The 21,591-nt window shown below is 41.8% G+C and overlaps 1 protein-coding gene across 2 annotated transcripts in view; it reads left to right on the top strand.

The window, feature by feature from the left end:
• The window catches only part of LOC144673386 (M-phase inducer phosphatase 1-B-like), a 40,308-nt gene that overhangs the window by 5,232 nt on the left and 13,485 nt on the right, over window positions 1–21,591 (top strand). For both annotated transcript variants that reach the window (XM_078535255.1, XM_078535254.1), the window contains 8 exons: window positions 998–1,080; window positions 6,465–6,513; window positions 8,782–8,815; window positions 9,911–10,012; window positions 11,487–11,582; window positions 14,293–14,376; window positions 18,302–18,490; window positions 20,050–20,136. In XM_078535255.1, the coding sequence (XP_078391381.1) occupies window positions 1,023–1,080; window positions 6,465–6,513; window positions 8,782–8,815; window positions 9,911–10,012; window positions 11,487–11,582; window positions 14,293–14,376; window positions 18,302–18,490; window positions 20,050–20,136 (699 nt within the window). In that variant the 5' untranslated portion in view covers window positions 998–1,022. The remainder of the gene's footprint in view (window positions 1–997; window positions 1,081–6,464; window positions 6,514–8,781; window positions 8,816–9,910; window positions 10,013–11,486; window positions 11,583–14,292; window positions 14,377–18,301; window positions 18,491–20,049; window positions 20,137–21,591) is intronic.

Raw genomic sequence — 21,591 nt, 5'->3', positions numbered from 1 at the left:
AGGGGACTGGCAGTAAATGGTCAAAGAAGAATATATATTAAGGGGAAGGTTTAGGAGAATAATAGCCAAAGGTGGTTGGAAAAGAGGCAGCAGTATTTGAGTGACCTTATATTGGAGAAACGAGACAGGCAATTACAGCAGTAATTTATAGTGAAACAAAGAAAAGCTTTCAGGCTGGGTCTGCCGTACAGAACACGAGATATAACAGGGGTTTTTAATAGGGACGCATATGTGATAATTTTGTGCAAGGATGGCAGCAACCAAAGTTACCTGCAGACCTCTTACTGAATAACTCAGCAAAAGGTAAACTAGAAAATCAGAGGCTCTTTTGAATTGAATAGAGACTGATGTCAGAGAAAATGAAAGATTGATTAAATTTAAAGTACCCCAAACACAGTGTGTTTTTTTTAAAAAGAAAAAGGATGTGAGCAGATGGATTTTGGGTGAAATTTAGATCACCGTAATTGGGATAGTATCACAATCTAGAATGAATGTTCCAGATGTGAAACACTGGTTTTGGTGTAGTGGATAGAAGAATCCAGTATTGAAAAGAATTGTTTTTCCACTTAAGTCAGAAGGAGTCAAAGTTGTGGTGGCATGGTTTAAAGACATTCCGCAATATGCAGTAAATTGGTGAGAAGTAAACAATTTGTTTGAATAAGGGGAGATATGTTTGGAAAAAGTTGAAGAATTTTGGAGCAGTAATTTGTTGTTGCTGATGCTGGATTAGTGCCATAGACCAGCCGGAGTCCCTCCACGTTGTATCTCCCTCTGTCTCTGACCAAGAAGAAAAATAACATTTCGAATATATTAATGCAAAATGACATGGATTTTGTTCCATGTTTTGTTGTTCAATTGTCTGTAGCCCAAAAGCTTAAATGAGGATATACTTGGTCACCTTTTATTAGAAAGAATTAAAAATTGGTAGTGATGGTGAAAAACTGAGCAGTGAAGTTATCGTATGAATTGCAGCTAAATAATTCTGGTTCTCTTTCAGTGACACTCCAAGACGTTGCCTGGACATGTCAAATCTGAGTAATGGAGGTGAGACGTCAGCATCTCCGGAGTTTGTAGGCAGGGGTCAGTAACATTTTTTTTCAAATTTATTATTCTTCATGCAAAATGCCAAAGCGCATCTTTCCATAGGTTACAATTATCTCTTTGGAATAAAAGCAGAAAATGTTGGAAATCAGCCAGCAGCACAGACAACATCTGTGGAGAGTGAAACTTAGTTTCAGGTCATTGAACTTTCACCAAAATACATATTCGAGGTTCTTTGTTTGTCCGAATGTATAGAAAAGGGTTTGGTGATGCAGATTACAACTTTTTGAGGTTTAAAACTTTTACAAGAAAATTAAATGCTATTTTAAAACTTCAGAGTGAGGCTGGTTCACGGAAAACAAAGCTAGGGGGATATGTGAACCACCTATATCTTAATTCTCAATATAAATAAAGTAAAGCTTATTTGTTTTGAGATTTAACTGTGCAGTGCGCTACCTATTTATCCAGCTACAATGAATAGAGTGCTAACTCATTGGTTTTCAGAAACAAATCAAAATGTCATTGCTTTGTTGTTTTGGGGGTGAAGTCTTAGAAGCTTTTTTCTAAATTCCTCTTGAGAGATGTGCACTATTTTCGCACGCTGACAAGCTGTCTTCGGCCCTGAGTCAGAGGAGTAACTTGTGCCTCACTCTTGTAGCTTGTGTGGACGAGAGCAGGAACAGCAGGGAGAATGAGCAAACTGAACACAGCTCCAAGGTGCAGGGGGCCATTCAAGTGCGGGGAGTAAAAAGGAATGTAGGTGTAGTGGGGGACAGTTTGGGGATAAATACTGTTCTCTGCAGCTGAGAGCATGAGTCCTGAAAGCTGCGGTGCCTACCCTTAATGCCTGGGTTAAGGACATCTCGGGGCTAGAGAGAAACTTGGAGTGGGAGGGGAAGGATCCAGTTGTTGTGGTCCATGTGAGTACCAATGACATAAATAGGACTAAGAATGAGGTTCTGCGAAGGCAGTATGAGCAGCTAGGGGCTAAATTAAAAAGCAGAACCACAAAGGTGGTAATTTCTGGATTGCTACCTCAGTCATGAGGTAGGTGGGTAAATAAGATTTGACAGTTGAATGTGTGGCTCAAATATTGGTGTGGGAAAAATGGGTTTCGACTCATGGGTCACTGGCACCAGCATTGGGGAAAGAGGGAGCAGTACAGTTGAAGCCTTCACCTGAACCACGTTGGGACCGGAGTCCTGTGAAATTGTATAGCTAGGGCTGTAGAGAGGGCTTTGCACTAAATAGTAGCAGGGGAGGGTTCACGTGAGGGGAAATTTGGCAAGTTAAAGAGAAAGGACAAGGAAATAGTGCAGGGTAGCGATGCGAGTAATGATAACTAGAATGTGACACAAAGGGACAGAATGTACAAACTTAAGAGTATACCAAGAAATAAGGTTAGAGTAGGGAAAAGTGGTAAAAATACAGAATTTAAGGTTCCTTATCTGAATGCATGCAGCATTCTTAACTGGTGGATAATTAATAGCACAAATAGAAATAAATGAGTATGATATGATAGCTATTTCAGAGATGTGGTTGCAAAGTGACAAAGGCTGAATGCTGAATATTCAAGGGTATTTGACATTTTGGAAGGATGAGAGGTGAGAAAGAAGGAGGTGGGGTAGCTTTGTTAATAAAGGATGTGATCAGTGCAGTAGTGAGAAATGACCTTGGCTTGGAAGATCAAGATGTAGAATCAGTTCGGTTGGTGATAAATAGCAAAGGAAAGAAGTCACTGATGGGAGTTGTTTATAGGGTCCCTAACAATAGCTACACTGTAGGACAGATTATAAATGAAGAAATAATCGGGGCCTGTTAGAAAAGTACTGCAATAACTGTAGGTGATTTTAATATATAGATTGGACTAATCAAATTGGAAAAGTTAGCCTGGAGAATGAATTCATAGTGTATTCAGGACAGTTTTTGAGAACAATATGTTCTGGAACCAGCCAAAGAGCAGGTTACATTAGACCTGGTAATGTGTAATGAGACAGGATTAATTAAGTACCTCATAGTAAAGGGTCCTCCAGGCAAGAGTGATCATAACATGATAGAGTTTCATATTCATGTTGAGGGTAAGAAACTTAGGCCTGAAACTAGTGTCTAAATAAAGGCAATTAAAAGGGTATAAATACAGTTTGCTAAAGTGGACTGGGAAAATATGTTCAAAGGTAGAGTGGCAGACGTTTAAGGAGATATTTTGAAAAAAACAGACAGTAAAAAGCTTCTGCAGTATATAAGGAAAAGAGTAGTTAAAGTAAGCGTTGGTCTCTTAGAGGACGAGACTGGGGAATTAATAATGGGAATCAAGGAAATGGCAAACATTGAACAGGTATTTTGTATCTGTAATCTCAAGAGAAGACACAAAGAGCACCTCAAGAATAGTAGAAAATTGAGGCAAAAGGGAGGAAGGAACTTAAAACTACATGGAAAAATAAAGGCTGACAAGTCCCCTGGACCTGATGGCCTGCATCGTAGGGTCATAAAAGGAGTGGCTACAGAGATGGTAGTTGTTTTGGTTGCAATCTTCCAAAACTCCCTAGATTCTGAAAAGGTCCCAGCAGACTGAAAAACAGCAAATATAATACTTCTATTCAAGAAAGGAGGGGAAACAGAAAGGAGGAAACTATAGGGCAGTTAGTCTAACATCTGTCATTGGAATTCATTATTAAGGAAGTAGTAGCAGGACAATGAGAAAATCATAATACAATCAAGCAGAGTCAACATGGTTTTACGAAAGGTAAATCTTGTTTGGAAAATTTATTAGAGCTCTTTGAGGATGTAACAAGCAGGGTGGATAAAGGGGAGCCAGTGGATGTATTGTAGTGGATTTTCAAAGGTCATTCAATAAGGTGGCACATAAAAAGTTATTACGCAAGATCAGAGCTTATGAGGTTGGGGGTAATATATTAGCATGAGTAGAGGTTTGGCTAACTAACAGGAAACAGAGTAGGGATAAATGATTGGCAATCTCTAACTAGTAGAGTGCCACAGGGATCAGTACTGGGGCATCAGCTATTTGCGATCTATATTAATGACTTGGATGAAGGGACAGTGTGTGTTATAGGCAAATTTTCTGATGATTCTAAGATACTCTACTTTTACACTCCATCCATCTTGCAATAAAGGCTAACATTCCATCTGCCTTCCTAAATACTTACTGTACCTGCATTTTCTATGAAGTCAAAGAAGGTTTGAGCAGAAACAAAAACACCTGGAAAAACTCAGCAGGTCCGGCAGCATCTGCGGAGAGGAATACAGTTGACATTTCGAGTCCTTATGACCCTTCGTCAGAACTAAGGAAATAGAGAAATGGGGTGAAATATAAGCTGGTAGAGGTGGGTGGGACAGGTAGAGCTCGATAGGGGGCCAGTGATAGGTGAAGGCAAAGAAGAGATTGCCAAAGATGTTCTAGATGAAAGGACAAAGGGATGTTGATGGTGGTGATATTACCTAAGGAATGTGCTAATAGGGACATTAAGGGTAGCAAGCAGGACAAGCTAGTGGCAGATGGCCCTAGTGGGGGTGGTGTGGGGGGAAGGGATCGAAATGGTCTAAAAGGTGGAGATAAAACAATAGATCGAAATAAATTTAAAAATAGGTGGGAAAAGAAAAATATATTTGTAAAAAAATTATAAATTATTGTAAAAAGGGGGATCGGAAAGGGGTTGGGGATGGAGGAGAGAGTTCATGATCTGAAATTGTTGAACTCAATATTAAGTCTGGAAGGCTGTAATGTGCCTTGTCGGAAGATGAGGTGCTGCTCCTCCAGTTTGTGTTGAACTTCACTGGAACATTGCAGCAGGCCAAGGATGGACATGTGGGCATGAGAGCAGGGTGTTGTGTTGAAATGGCAAGCGACAGGGAGGTCTGGGTCATGCTTGCGGACAGACCGAAGGTGTTCCACAAAGCGGTCACCCAGTCCGCGTTTGGTCTCTCCAATGTAGAGGAGACCACATTGGGAGCAGCGAATGCAGTAGACTAAATTGAGGGAAGTGCAAGTGAAATGCTGCTTCTCTTGAAAGGAGTGTTTGGGCCCTTGGATGGTGAGGAGGGTGGAAGTAAAGGGGCAGGTGTTGCACCTTCTGCGGTTGCATGGGAAGGTGCCGTGGGAGGGGGTTGAGGTGTAGGGGGTGATGGAGGAGTGGACCAGGGTGTCCTGGAGGGAACAATCTCTGTGGAAAGCTGCCAGGGTTGTTGAAGGGAAGATGTGTTTGGTGGTGGTATCAAGCTGGAGTTAGCAGGAATGGCGGAGGATGATCTTTTGAACGCGGAGACTGGTGGGGTGATAAGTGAGGTTTGACAAGGCTGGACATGTACACATTGGAGTTTAGAGGAATGAGAGACGATCCTATTAAAATAAATAAGATTCTGAAGAGGCTTGACAGGGTAGATGCTGGGAGGATGTTTCCTCTCATGGGGGAGTCTAGAGCTAGGGGACACAGTTTAAAAATAAGGTGTTTCCTGTTTAAGACTTTTGTGGAGGATTTTCTTTTCTGACGGTCCTTAATCTTTGGAATTCTCTTCACCAGAGAGCAGTGCAGGCTGAATCGTTGAACATATCCAAGGCTGAGTTAGAAAGATTTTTGATTGACTATGGAGTCAAGGGTTACGGAGGGCTGGCAGAAAAGCGGAGTTAAGGCCACAGTCCGATCAGCCATGATCTTATTGAATAGCAGAACAGTCTTGTGGGGCTGAATGGCTTGCTCCTATTTCTTATGTTCTTATGAAGGTCCACCAATTTTGTATTTACAATAGTGCTCCTTTCGCACAAAGATATATCACATTCCTGTAGAAACACAAACCAATCTTAAAATGCTGGGTGTCTTCTAGCCTCTGGCCTGAAAAAAGCCAGTGTATGCTAATCTGCAAAGTCCCCTGACCATGCAACTAACCTGTGATTGATCTGAGCTTTCATTGGCTTCACAACAATTAAGACTTTTTGTCCTCTGCACGGCTTTATTTTGCTTCTGAACTGGTGTTTATCCAGCAGTGTAATTGTTTGAATCACTGATGCTATCATTTGTCAAGTTGTCCTGCACATTGTGCTCATTAAGATGGAGATTTAATTGAGGGGATGAACTGATGATTCTATAGGTCAGAGCTGTGTACTGAGTTGGAACTAATGTTCACCTCTGACCTATAGTCATTAATATGAATGCTTTAGTTTTTTCTTTTGCTGGCCCTCACCTTCTCCAATGCTGGTCCTGTAGTGGTTCTCACTGTGATTAGAAGAGCAGGAGATATAGGAGAATCTGATTCTGACCAGCTCAGTCTAGCAGAATTGCAACTGCTGACAGACAACGGAGGAAAGCTGCAACTGTTTAAATGGGGAATGGGGGCTGTGGTTGGGGAAACAGGCAGAAATAAAATGGCAAAGAGGGAATAAATATATGTAAGGTACTATTTCTTTTTTTCAGGTTTATGCCTTGACTCGCCTGGTTTAACAGATGTGCAGTCCAGTGAATTGTAAGTAATGTTCAAAAGCATTGTCACTGACTGGATGAGGCCTTGAACAGAATACACTATAGAAATCCGCATCGATTGGATAATAAGATCCACACAAATGATCATGGATGTAGCAGCATTTCGGCTGGAGAGCTGTCAAAATTAAACACTCCCTTTTTCAAAAGAAAATCGAAGTTTTTTTTTCACTTTATAACAAAACAAGAAGCTAAAGATGGGGGAAAAGTGATTTAGGCCATCCAAATTTGCCACTTGCTTACAAAGCCTTGAATTTGTTTCAAGACACACACCTGCATGCAATCCAAACTCTTATCCCTCTGTTCCCTTGAGTCAGGAATTTGTTCATACTGTTTCTGAACGATTGAACCAAATCCACATGTTGGGAAAGCTGATGTGGGTGCTTTGCGATTGCTCTCTTTTTATATATTCTTTCTCCAATCACATCCATTTCCAGAGTGTTGCGCCATTAGAATCCCCTCACTCCCCTTGTGATCAATGGTTACATGGGATGTAAAATGTTACACTCTTGCTTGCTTTAATACCTCTTGCTGACAACTGCATTGCTCAGATAACGACCCCTCCAAGAAATGAAATGCTATAATTGAAATAAAAATTCTGGAATTACTCAGCGGGTCAGGCTGCATGTGGAGAGAGAAAGGGTGTTTACAATATCAGAACTGGGGAAAGTTAGAAATGTAATGGATTTTAAGCTAGTGAAAGGTGGAAAAACCAAAGGAAAGGTCTGATGGGGCGGAAGACAGGAGAGATTAAACGACAAAAAGGTTCATGGTGCAAGGCCAATGGGAGTGGTAATGGGACAAGTAAAGAAATGAAGGATGTGTTTGGAGGAGGTGTGAATGACAGAATGATGGACAGCTGCCATCTGAACGCAAGAACAGGAGAAAAGCAAGGTTAAGACCAAACATGCAAAGAAAAGGAAACAAAATGGGGGCAGAGATTATTTACTGAAATTGTTGAACTCAATGTTGAGTCCTGAAGGCTGTAAAATGCCTAATCGAAAGATGAGGTGCTGTTCCTTGAGCTTGCGCTGAGCTTCACTGGAGCGTTGCAGTAGGCAGAGGACATAGATCTCCGCATGAGGGATCGTTCTTGCGGACTGAATGGAGGTGTCCTGCAAAGCGATCACCCTGTGTGTGTTGGTCTCCACAGTGTAGAGCATTGTGAGCAGCGAATACAGTATACTACTTTGAAACTACATGAAAATTATTGCTTCACCTGGAAGGAGTACTGGAGGCCTTGGACATTGAGGAGAGAGGTTGTAAAAGGACAATTCTGTCATTGATGTTGTTTGTGTTAAGATTAACCATTGCTTAATTTGTTTAATGTCTGTAAGAAATTATCCTTTTTCTCTCCACCTGCCTGCTTCACTCGCCAAAATGTGGTAAAGACAATGGAAAAAGGAGTGAAAGGTCCTACCTCTTAGGATAGTTCTTCCCAGAACATGTCCCTCTTTCTAAACAGCTGAATTATGTGTACAATTGGTGAACCTGGGGATACCATTAACCTTCTGCTCTGTGGTAGCTGTTAAATGGAGCGTTTTTAAAAATTCTGCAATATTGTTTTATTGCTAGATAAGCATTAACCATTAACACTGCCATTGCATGTATGTCTATTTTGAATGTTGCTATGTAATTCCTATTCAGGCAGAAGACTGTGCCTGTTTTGAAGAACATGAAAATACACGAGTGATGTGCTATTTTAAATTAATCGCACTGGATCCTAATAGGTGGGGATCCCCAAAAGCAGGCTAAAAATCATGTTAGGCTTGCTGTCTGTACCGCTTTGGACATCCCTATTGTGGTCAAGTATCGTTCATAATTAACTTTGAGAATGTTCGCCCCTGTTTCCCTCTCCTCCTCCCCTTCATTGGCTGAGGCAATCTGATTTCTCTCATGCCAGTCAAGAAACATTGAGGAGAGGTCAGCACCTCTGCATAGTAGGTGGGAAAGAACTTGCGTCGGAAGTCAGAAGCTTGTAAGTTCAAGTCCAACGCCAGACATGAGCATATATTCTTGGCTGACATATCGGTGCAGTACTGAGGGATCAGGTTGGAGCACGTAAAAAAAAAACCCAGCTGCAATTATCACAGTCTCTCCAGACTGTTGGGGGGACAAAAGAGGACGTTATTTGATCATAGTTGCTCTTGAACCGTGTGTGGAATGATTCTACAATCTTGCCCTACCGCTGGCTGTTGCTGTCTCTGATGTAAAGTGTAACTGTATCTCCTCTGATGTTTATTTTTTTTTGCAGCAAGCAGCCCATAGGAAGAACACAAGCACTTCTGGTAAGAACCTGTATTGCCAGTGAGAGATAACCCTTCAGAGCATGCAGTGTGAGGAAGGGCAAGGAGTAGAGTTGTTTATTCCTAATGTTTCCCCTTGTAAAAGCAAATGGCACAAGAACTGTCTAATTTGGCAAACGCACTGTTTTGGGAGATGGGCATTGGCTCTTGGGAGCTGTGCTTGGTTGTGGTGATGCTGTTGTGGCATCTGGATAAGAGATGGGTGAGATGGGAAGAGGTTATTAAACTTAATTTCTACCTTTGTATTTAAATTTTACTCCTTTTTTTGGTTTTTTGAATTGAAAAGAATTTCCCAAAAAGCAAATACTTTTTCCTGGAATTTGGAATATAGGATTAGTTGAAATAAACCAGTGGTTTCAAATTTCCAGAGGAAACCTGTGTAGTAAAGGAATACACAGAAGATGGGGCTGCATTTATGGCCTTGTCCTAGTCATTCCTTCCAAACAATGAAATAAAAGCCCTGGTTATCTCTGCATGGCCCAGCGATTAAAATAACTTTCGCTTTTAAGGGGAGGAGGAAAGAAACTGAAACAGATTATATTTTTAAAAATGTGCCCTCTAAACAATTGCTCTGGGCTTGATCCCTGCTCTGGGACCTGGCTCCTTACCCTACCTGTGGTGGAGATCGTGATGCTGTGGGTCAGACCTGCCTTTGAGCAAAGAACCCAAGAAGAAGAAGATACAATTGCTGTAGTATTGCGCATGCACTGGAATTGGTCAATACTCTGACGCAAACCCGTCTGGGAATTAATACAGTAGCATGGTGGCCGTGGCCCAGAGGTTGAGAGTTCAAACCCCACCCTGAGAAGTTGAGAAACTCAATTCAATAAATCTGGTCATTTTGGGCTGGTACCAGAAATATAACCCCAAAAGCAGCCTGACTGTTATTTTTATAAAGTTAGTGGTCTTGCTAATGTCCTTTGTGCGACACTGACTTCCACGGAATATCCCATGCACAGCCCCTGCAACACACAAAGTAAAAGGTTAACTCTGGGAAAATAAGTCATTAAAAACACATTTAACTCAAATTACACTTTGTTTTAAAAAAAATACATATACAATATATTTGCCTTGCAGCCGAAGGTTCTCTGCAGCAGTCCTATGTTCGGAGTGTATGGCTCTCGGAATCTAATCCAGGACCGCAAGGATTTTGGAAGTCTGGGACCCAACAAGGAAAATGTAAGGAGTATTTTTTTTTTAAGATTCTAAATTAATTTTGTTGGAAATGTTTTAGTTCAGCCTATGATTCATCAAGCTGCGTGTATATATACTAATTTTCTTTTTAGAATATTGCTGCAGTTAGACTGTGTCAAGGTGAAGATCACTTGGAACATTTGACTGTAGCTGGTCTAAGGGATTAAAAGCAAAATACTGCAGGTGCTGTGGGACCTGAGATAAAAACAAAGTGCTGAAAATACTCAGCAGGTCTGGCAGCATCCGTGGGGAGAGAAACAGAGTTAATGTTTCGAGCCCAACGTGACTCCTCTTGGCCAGTATAAGTGACATGTGCTTGCAGGATAAATGTCTGTTTGTATTTTACTTCCAGGCTATAGAGACATTGAATTTTACAGAACAAAAGGATATTCAGCCCTCTATCCCTGTGCTGACATTTTTGAAAGAGGCACCTATTGAGCCCTAGATACAGCGCACAAATGATGGTGACAAAGTTGGCAATGGTGGCTGGGTAAAATTGAGCTAAATTAACACGCACAATTAATGCTGAAGCAATGATAGACAGTCTTGTATTAATTCGTACCTCTGTCTCATTGAATGAATTACAGTGTGGAAATGGGCAGTTCTGCCCAATTATCTGTGTTGGTGATTATTTTCCAACTGAGCAGTGGTGTTAAATCTAAGTGCCTGCATTTTCCATGTCCTTTATTTCCCTTTCCTTTAACCACCTAACCGACCTACCCTTAAATATTGACATGGGCTCTTTTGCAATCACTAACTCTGAAAATGTAGCTCATAGTACCCCCATCCCAACTCTTTTAAGTGTAAGTTTCACCTTTCTGTTTTGCATTTTCTTGCATCTAATCCTGTATTGCTATCGCTGGCTCTAGACCCCTCAATCACTGGAATCAGCCTGTTCTTTATAATTGTAAATGCCATTAACAAATCACTCTGTTCAGTAGTTGTGCCTGTACTAAAGAAACTAGACCTAAATTTTCAAATCTGCCTTATCTTTTGTTTCCTTGTATTGGGCAGCAACATAATGAATCAACAATGTACCCTTTCAGTCGCATCAAAAACAGTCCTAGAGTATGGAATCCAGAGCCCCTCACAGTCCTCCCAAATGTACACCTGCTAAGATTAATTACCATTATGCCTTGATTTTTATTTTCCATATCTCTCACTGTAAAATAAATCTAACTGGCTACCTTCCCCCTTATTCCTTCATTATCCCTAATTTTCATTGTTAATCTACTTTGTCGGCTTTGAGAAGTCAATCAAGTAATTGAAATTGTGCACAGCCAGTTAAAAAAACAAAGGATATTAACCAAAGTTCAGTTTGAGGAGTTCGAAGGTGATTGGGTATGTGTGTACTGTTAGAATCTGTATGCTGAGGTAGCATACCAGCTTTGTAGTTGGCAGTGATGCACAATGCTCACCACAAGTGCCTAATAGAATTCTTGTAATCCTTTACTCCTAGGAAGGTGACTGGTCTTGGAGGCCCCTTTCCTCAGCTCCCAGGACAACGTCACAAGATCCAGAAGTCTGTGGCACAACATCTTCCACGTCCTCTCTGGTGAGTCCCAACTTAAACAGATTTGTGTAAGGGAAATTGAGTAGTTTGTTTTCATCTCTTTTGCTTTTCCACTTTGGTGTTTGTCTTCCTTGTCTCTCCCCACCTGAGGACAATGAGTGTCACTGAATCCCATGGCTGTTGTTAAATTTGCATTTTTTCTTCCCTTGAGGCCTGAGGACACTGAGGCCATTTGGAGCTGCTCCACTGAGATGCACTAATTTAGCTCATATCAAGGATGGAACCTTCCTAGTCCCGATGGGTCACTGGCAGCCAGAACCTTCCTTGGCAGTGAATATTAGCTGCTCCTTACAGCTTGTTTAATGACTGAACTATTGGGGCAGACTTTAAACCTGGTTGCAATGTGTATTTTTTTTTTTAAATCAATTTTCAGTCCATCCCTGGTTGTTTTTGGGTAGGTTTGACCCACATTCTTGAATCACTGCACTGTGTGGCGAAGGAACAATCACACTGCTGTTAGGAAAGGCTTTTCAAGGTTTTGACCCAATGACGATGAGGAATGGTCGTATATGTTGCAGCCGGGAAAGTGTGTGATTTGAAGGGAAACTTGGAGGTGATGGTGTTCCTATGTACAAGTTGCCCTTGTCCTTCAAGGTGCTGGAGGTCATGCCATTTAGGTGATGCAGCCACAGAAGGCTTGGCAAATTACTGCAGTGCATCCTATAGCTAGTATACACTGTGGTGTGCTGGAGGTGGAGGGAGTGAATTTTTAAGATGGTGGATGGGTGGCCAAGCAAGTGGGCTCCTTTGTCTTGGATAGCGTCGAGCTTCTTGAGCGTTGTTGCAGCTGCACCCATCCAGAAAAATGGGGGGTATTCCATCACATTCCTGACTTCTGCCTTGTAGATGGAGGAGAGGTTTTGTTGAACCAGGTGGTGACCCCACTCACTGCAAAATGCCCAGTCTACCTACTCTAGTAGCCAGGGCATTTATGTAGTTGGTCCAGTTGAGCTCCTGGTCAATGGTGACCCCCAGAATGTTGATGGTGGGGTATTCAATGATATTAATACCATTGATTGTCAAGGAGAAGTGGTTAAGAGATTGCTTTTTGGAGATGGTCATTGCCTGGCATGGATGTTACTTGCCACTTATCAGCCCAAGCCTGAATGTTGCCCTGGTGTTGCTGCATAAGGGCATGGCTTCAGTATGGTAATTGCGAAGGAAACTGAACACTGCAATCATCACGGACCAGCCCCGTTTCTGACCTTGTGATTGGAGGGAAGCTCATTGAGGAAGCAGCTGAAAATACTCTGATCTAGGAAGCTGCCCTGAGGATTTCCTGCAGCATTGTCCTGGGCTGAGATGGTTTGACTCCAACAGCCAGAACTATAATCTTTTGTGTTGAGTATGACCCCAGCCAGAGTGATATTGGGGCTCCTTGATGCCACATTCAGTCAAATGTTGCTTTGATTCCAAGGGCACTCGCTCTCCTCAACTGAGACTCATGAGGTCTGGAGTCGAGTGGTCCTGACAGAAACCAAACTGAGCAGGAGTGAGCAGGTTATTGGTGAGTGTGTGCTACTTGATAACACAGATGATGACTCCATCCATCACACTGTTGCCTGTCTGTCAGCTTGAAGGTTTGATTTTAAAAATGAGAAGTTTTACTGAACTGCAGGTTTAAGGTGACTGATCAATCTTGCTGCAGACTGAGTCGGGTACTATTAATGTTTAATCTTACATTATTCCTGTGGATTTCTCCACGTGGAGGGAGACCAATGCTCAGTTCAGTTATTTATGTAACTTTAAATTTTAGTATGACTTTGAGATGGAAGGAGTCAATAACCCTACGTCAACAGAGCCTCCCTGTCTGGATGATTCCATGAACGCCAATATTTTTTCAGAGCTGGTGCAGAATGATACAGAGGTAATGAAGTCACTATTCCCCATGGAAGACCTTCATCTTTATTCTTTTTCCATTTTAGTTGTTAACTATCTCCTGACCAGGACATGTGCTATTTGTGCTGTTCAATAAAAAAGCAGACTTGTTACAGTTGACCGTATTATTTCAAGTGAATGTTGGGAATAAAAAGTGTGTGTCAGGTGTGATCCCTGCCAGCTGAGGTAGCCAATCTCAGTTGGGAGGGTAGTGGGGTTGCTACAATTAGGCTCATGGAGAGGGGAAAATACGGTGGATGCTGTGGGGAATTGTGAATGTGGGATGTAGAGTGAGAACAGGATAGCACTCAGCTGGGATGTCCTCACAGTTAATACCCTACTGACTGTCTCTGCCTGGGTTCACAAATGAAGAATGGACTGTGACACCACAGGACTGCAGTCAACTGCGGAACTGGAACTCTCCTACAGTCAGTGATGCCTTGATCGGAGAGGTGAAATAATAAGTCCCCATTTTTCTTCAATTGATTTCTACCATTTAAATAACTTTAAATGTAAATAATTTGATCCCAGATTTGTGATCACTGCAATTGAAATGATCATTTCTGTACAAACTACAACTACAGTTGCAAGCAAATGACTGAAATGGCATTGAAGATATTCCGTTACAATTCAAGCTAAGATGTTTCACTAACTTCTTATGCTGTGAATTTCTGCTTCATGCTGCAAGGTTGTTCTCTTTGATCTTGATTTGCTGTCATTTGAGCTGGAGGACCCCAGCTGTGTAATGTTATAAAATGCACTGTGTTGGTAAATGAGCAATGACAATGTATCAGTTTTGATATTTATCCCACAGGGAAATAAGAACATGACTATGTCCTCCAGCATGGCTGCTCTTCTTACCAGCAATCTCATGAACCAGGGAATGGACTTAAGCATGGTAAGAATTTAGTGCTGAGGAAACTCTATGTGGACGGGTGGGTAAAGATTCTCTCATCTTTCCTGGTTGCTGAAGTCTTTAAGTCTTTTGTTTGGGCTGTGTGATTGGCATTTAGGGTTTGATAGTGGATTGATTCTTCCCCGATAACAATCCTAATGCTACCAGCAGCTCACCCATAAACTCACCTCATGTCTTTGCTCTGCTATTCCAAGTTCCTGTGAGGCTCAGTGATCTCTTAACTGTGCCAAAGATTAAAGCATGAGGCTGTCTTGCTCCTAACTGTTAATTTTTATTTGTTCTTGGAATATGGATGTTTTAAGACTGTATTTGTCCATTCCTTGTTACCCTGAAAGAGCAAATATAACATCCTTCGTGTTCTTGATGCGCTAAACTACACAATCAATTAATTACTTTCAAGTATTCAAAATAAACCTTGTTCAAAAAAGGGTGTAAGGATAAACCTAACAACTACAAGCCGGACAGTTTAACTTCAGTGGTGGGAAAACTTTTAGAGATGATGATCCAGGGCAAAACTAACGGTCACTTGGGCAAATGCAGATTCATGAGGGAAAGTAACTGTTAAAGGCAAATCGTGTTTAGCTCACTTGTTGTTTGGTAGTACAGAACTTGAGTATTGCTGAAAAAAGAGACATGTTAAAGCTTTTTGTCTCGCACTCATCAGGACACATCACAAGAATACCAATGTGAGGGGAAAATAACAACTTATACTGTATGTGAAGAGGGTGCTGATTGGTTGGCAAGTGGACTCTGGTCGAGGCATTGCCATGGATAATGCACCAGTGATGGTGACTGATAGTTAACTGCCAAGCATTGTTTGAAATTTAAACCAGGCAGCTTGACCCTGATTGGTCAAGGCATTGCTTTGAGGAATGAGACAGCAAATGGCTGTCACTTACTTTGTTTAGCTGAAACTGGCACAATGCGTGTACATGTTCTTTCTGCCTGCAAAGAACAGGACCCTGTGTATTAATGTAGCTTCCAGTACACACATATGTGCCACACTGCCAGCCCGGTTGACTATCTTAAATGTCAGCGTAATAGCAAACTGAGGATTATTTAGCAAATGTTGTCCAATCAAGTTTTGCAAGTACGGGCTGGTTGGGTACAGTCTGTACCTTGCAACGGGCAAGTGTCCATCTTTTGGTGTGATTCTGCGATTGGACAACATTTGCTAAATAATCCTCAGTGTACTAAGAATTACGTTGACAATCAATTTAAGATCGTCAGTCGGGCTTGCAGTGTGGCGCATTTGTATGTATTGGAAGCTACATATATTAATACACAGGGCTCTGTTCATTGCAGACAGAAAGAACATGTACACACTGCCTGGGTTAAATTTCAACAATACTTGGCAGATAACTATCAGTCACCATCACTGGTGCATTCCCCTTGGCAATGTTACTACCAATCAGAGTCTGCTTGCCAACCAATCAGTACCCTCTTCACATGCAGTATAAATTGTTGTTTTCCCCTTATATTGGTATTCTTGCAGTGTGTCCTGATGAGTGCAAGACGGAAAGCTTTGACTTGTCTCTTTTTTCAGCAATACTTAGCTAACTTAATTGAGTGTTTTGATGAGCTAACAGAGGGTTGATGTGGTGGGTATGGATTTCTAAAAGGTGTTTGATAAATGGACTTGCCAGGAAATTTGAAACTCGTGGAATAAAAGGAACAGGGCAGCATGGATATACAGTTGGCTGAGTGATGGGAAATGAGAAGTAAAGGTGACAGTTGTTTTTGGACTTGAGTAAAGTTCTCCAGCGGTCAATACGAGGACCACTGCTTTTAAAAAAAATCTATATTCATGACCTAGACTTGGATGCACAGGGCACAATTTCAAAATTTGCAGGATGTCACAAAGCTTGGAAGTATTGAGAACTGTGAGGAAGACAGTGAAAGACTTCAAGACATAGACAGGCTGATGGATTGGGCAGACACGTAGCAGATGAAATTTAATGCAGCAAAGTATGATGTGGTGCTTTTTGTAGGAGAATGAGGAGAGACGATGCAAAATAAGAGGCACATTTCTATAGGGGACACAGGAGTAGAGGGTATACATGCACAAATAGTTGAAGGTGAAAGTGGTTAATAAGGCAAACGTGATCCTGGGCTTTATAAATTGAGGCACAGAGTACAAAATCAAGGAAGGTATGATGAACTTTTACAAAATGCTAGTTAGGCCTCAAATGGAATATTGTGTTCATTTCTGGGCACTGCACATTAGGAAGGTTATAAAGGCATCAGAAAGGGTTCAGAAAAGATTAACATGAGTGGTTCTAGGGATGACAAACTTCAGTTATGTGACTAGATTGGAAAAGCTGCAGTTGCTTTCATTAGTGTGGAGGGGATTTGTTGGTGTTCAAAATCATTAGGGGCCTGGACAGAGTAGATAGATAAACTGTTCCCACTGGCGGAAGGGTCGAGAACCAGAGGACACTGATTTAAGGTGATTGGCAGAAGAACCAAAAGTGTTGTGAGGAAAATTTTTTTAGACTGTGAGTGATTAGGATCTGGAATGCACTACCTGAGAGTGCAGGGGAGGTAGATACAATCAGGGTTTCAAGAGGAAATTGGATAAGCACCCGAAGAGAGGGAGTTTACAGGGCTATGGGTAAAGGGTGAGAGACTGTGGGAGCAGTTGAACTGATCTTGCAGGGAGCCTCATGGAAAGAATGGGCCATAAGGCTTTTCCTGTATTAGAATCATAAAATGGTTACATGATGTGCACTCTCAGTTATGGAGGCAAATGTGGCAGTACATGTAGTGATGCTGATTGAGGAATAAATATTGGCCAGGGTACTTTTAGAACCCCCTGCTCTCCTTCACAGCGGTATTGGATCTTTTATGCCATCTAAAAGAGATGAAGCCTCTTTAACATCTGAGCCAAAAGAAAGCACCTCTGATAGTGCAGCAGCCGCACTCAGTACCTCCCTGAAGATTGTGCTCAAGTCCCTGGAGAGGGATGTCAATTCACAACTTTCTGACTTGCATGCAAGAGTGTTAACCTTTGAACAAAGGCTTGCACCTACGCTGAGGTTATTAAAAGTTACCCAAGTTGCGTGAGACTGATTGACCAGGTAAGCCAGACCCAGTAGAGGTGGCAGATCCCCTCTTTGAAAGACATTAGTGAGCCAGTTGGGCTTTTATGACAATCCTACAACTTTCATATTCATTTTATCTTGTGCCAGCCCACAAATTCAGATCTATTAAGTTGAATTTCACAGCTAGCACATTGGTGGGATTTGAATTTTTGACTTTTGGTTGCTAGCCCAATGACGTAATCAATAGAGACTTAGTGTGTTTTACTAAAATACAAAGGGAGTCCTTATCAAGCTGGGGATGAGGGAAGAGAGAAGTGGCCTACTTTTTGGACACATGTCGCAAGTATTGTATGGGACCCTAAGCACTGTAGTTACCTTTCTCTCCTGTTGATATCATGCCCAGGAACATTCCCTGTTGGTTGGCTATTTGTTATAGTAAATGTTCTTCATCTTGATATTGTTCTGCATTTTGTAGCAGCAACAGCTGTTTATACAGATGACAACTGTGCTCTCCCTCTGGGGTGTGATGACAGTCATGTACTAATTAAAAATTATTCCTTGATGACTCTCCAGTAGTTCCGCCAAAGTGTATGAGTAATTATTGGAAAGTCTTGTTCCTGTGTATATAACTGTATTGACCTCTAATTAAAAGGAGTTTAACTCAACAGTTCTGAGTTGAAAGATCCACCTCATAATTCAGAAGAACTCTGAAGCTATGAGCTCCATAGATAGTTGCATGAAGGTGACACCTGGGCTGAATGATCGAGATCTTCCTTGTGGGGAAGACTCTGCAGAAGATGGGGCTATGTATGCATAAAATCATTTCTATGTTTTAATCATTGTTTGCTTTGCTTCTTTACAAGGTGCCAGTCCGCAAAAGTAGGCCAGGCCTGTTTCGGTCACCCTCTATGCCAGAGAAGTTGCACAGACCTTTCCTGAAAAGATTGGAGCGATCTCCTGAAGTAGACACTCCAGTGAAGACTAAGCGGCAGAAGAGTTTTGGAGGCTCCTCGAAGGATGAAGATCAGGAGAAGCAGGAAAATCAATTCATAGTAATGAACCCTTTTGATTGCTTGCTCAGTTAGAACCAAGATGTCCACCACACGATGGGAAACAATTCGGCCTGTCGCCTGCATCTTTGCTTGAGCAACCCAAAACTGATCCCACTGCCCTGGTCTCGCTCCACAGCACTGCCCCTTCCTCAGCTTCAAATATTTATCGAATTTTCATTTAGGTGTAATGCCCTTCTTCTCAACTGCAAAGAATTCCATGCTCTAGCGACATTGTCTAAAGAAATTGAACCTGAACCCTTTTCCTCACCCTCTTACAGCATCACATTCAATTAGTGCACTCTTACCATTATCTTCCGAAGTAGAGGAAGCAGTCGTTTAGTTAATATGCTGTACTCTCCATGATTTCCCCCCATGCTAAGCTATAAATCTCCCCCATGCTGCCTGAAGTGTGTTGGTGAGAGGGTCATACAAAGCAAACCAAGGAAAATCAGATGTTCTCATTTTTCTCCCCTTCTGTGTCTTTACAAAATAAGCCGTTCTCAGTATTGTATATCGCTATCCGATTATAGGAGCCTGGAGCAGTTCCTCCACGTCCCCTCTTGTGTGGGAAAGGAGAGGATTTTTTTTTTATTAATGAGGAGGGGTGGGGGGTGAAGAGTTGGAGATTCAGGAAATATTTGAAGTGTGGAGTGTGTTTTAACTGTCACAGGAGGTATCATTTGTTCCTGATCTGGATTGGATTGGGCACCATCGTGAAAGTAATGGGACTTGTATATCGGACTGTTAGTCAGCTCCAAATAGAAAAAAGTTAAGTGATGTGAATTCCCTGCAGCCTATTTGGGGAAAAAGCATCAACTTCTTCATCCTTACAGCAGCTCTGAATGTTGCCATTTGCTGCCTGCTATATGTAATTGAAATAGCTGGTGCTGTTTTATTTCTCTTCAGTATTTGGTGATTCTTTTTAGTTTTATGTTGTTGAAGTGTTTAGTCTGGGCTGCTGAGTGGCCTTGTTTATCGTACTTTGATTCTGGGGAATGCGAAGAAGGGCGGAGATACTGGAATTATGACTGTCACTGGATCTTCAGCCCTTTCGTAAGGACTCTAAGATGCAGAATTAGTAGCAGTAAATCTTGCTGTTTAGGAGGTGGTTACTTCAGCCTATTACCCTCTATGCAGGGTAGGTTATTGGTGTGGTGGGGGGCGGGGAGGGTGGCACTACAGGGGCTTTGGACATCCTGTGCATCTCTTGGTAAATTGCTTTTGATCTTCAAGAGGGACTTCAGAATTCGTTTATACAGAAGATGACTATGCTCTCCCCCTGGGGTGTGATAGCAGTCATGCACTAATTAACAGTTATTCCTTGACGACTCTGCAGTAGCTCCGGCAAAGTGCATGGGTCATTGCGAAGTCTTAGTCCTGTGTATATAACTGTATTAGTCTCTAATTAAAAGCAGTTTAACTCAACAGTTCTGAGATTTGAAAGATCCACTTCATAATTCAGAAGAACTGAAGCTATGAGCTCCATAGATTTTACGTGATTGAAATGTATCCATGAAAACTCTCAAACAACTGTTAAGTATTTTTTCCTTCCTTTGCAGAGTCACGCCATGACCGGCAATATTGACATGACAAACGTTTTGGATGAGGAGAGGAATGCCATGGAGCTGATAGGGAACTTTTCCAAAGTGAGATTTTAAACATTTTTTGAAATTTGTCTCTTTACATTCTGTGTCCCCTACCCTGCTACCCTCACCCCTCCGCCCTACCCTTGTCCAGTGGCTTTTGCTGGATCTGGTTTGTTTGCCAGAAGGCCCTCCACACCGCTGTCTGATAGATACTCATCATGTAGAAGCTGAGATGATGAGTGTTGTTAGGCTACTGAAATTTTGTGGTTCCGTGTACACATGCATCCCTTTTCAGCTGGGGACATAGGAATAGGAGCAGCATGTTTCTCAAATCAATTAGATCATGGTTAAACTGTATTGCAGCTCCATTTACCCACTTTGATCCCTATCCATTATATCCTACCTAATAATAATCTGCCAATCTCTGTCTTGGAAATTTCAATTGAACCAGGATATCTCAGTCCAGAGAGAGACTTCCTGATGTCACTCTTAATTTTAGGATCATGCTTCTTGTTCTGATTCTCTGACCAGGGAAAAGAGCTTCTCTTTCTCTCAACTCTATTGAATCTCCACAACCTTGTAAACTCAAGGAAATATAACCCAAGTTGAAGCAGCCTGTCCTCCTAAATTAATCCTTAGGATAGAGCACTTTAACTGATTCTCCCTTCCATCCCTGTAACCCACAAGCACTATAGGCATTTAATGCTGGTGCTCTGACAGCTGACTTGATGCATTCCAAGAAATGATCCTGGAACGCTTTGCTCTGTATGGTTTAGTGCTATTCTATGCACTGCCTTTGCTCACTAGGCTGAAGATGTCTCACCTTTATATGTGCTACATTTAGTGAGTAGGCTGTTTCTGGCTTAAATCATTTTTGGATAAGGCAGAGTAGTCAGTAAACACCTAAATCCAACATGACCATTTTCTTTCATACTAAACATTTCACATTTATTGGGAAGTAATTCTAAACCATTCCAAATACCAGATTTTAGGTACACTTCACCTATCTCTAATGATGTCCTCTTTGGCTATTGCGGACCAGTGGTGTGAAAGTCTCCCTAAACTCCACCTCATCTTTGAAAGCTACTTCAAAACCTGTCCCTTTTGACCACTCCCAGATGGTGAGTTCTTACTCTCGCTTGTGCAAATAGATGTTAAGGATTTCCATTCCCGCTCGGGGATAAAGAAAGGAAAAGAGCAAGCCTGTCGATTCCTCAGTTTTCCCCCACCCACTCCCTTCTCCCACCCCCCCAACTTTCTCAGATACTGAAGCAGTCTGTGTCCATGTATGCCACACAAGTGCCAGGCAATGACTATCTCCAACCAGAAAGAATCTAACCGTCTTCCCTTAACGTTCCATGGCATTACCATTGCTGAATCCCGCACTATCAATATCCTGGGGGTTACCATTGACCAGAAACTGGATTGGACCAGCCATATAAGTATTGTGGCTATAGGAGCAGGTCAGAGGCTGAGTATTCTTAAGAGAGTAACTCACTTCATGACTCCCCAAAG

This window comes from Cetorhinus maximus, unplaced genomic scaffold (genome assembly GCF_964194155.1).
Source record: "Cetorhinus maximus unplaced genomic scaffold, sCetMax3.hap1.1 HAP1_SCAFFOLD_357, whole genome shotgun sequence".
In the NCBI taxonomy this organism is placed as follows: domain Eukaryota; kingdom Metazoa; phylum Chordata; class Chondrichthyes; order Lamniformes; family Cetorhinidae; genus Cetorhinus; species Cetorhinus maximus.
Note: the sequence above shows the minus strand (reverse complement) of the source record. Positions and strands in the feature narration are given on the sequence as shown.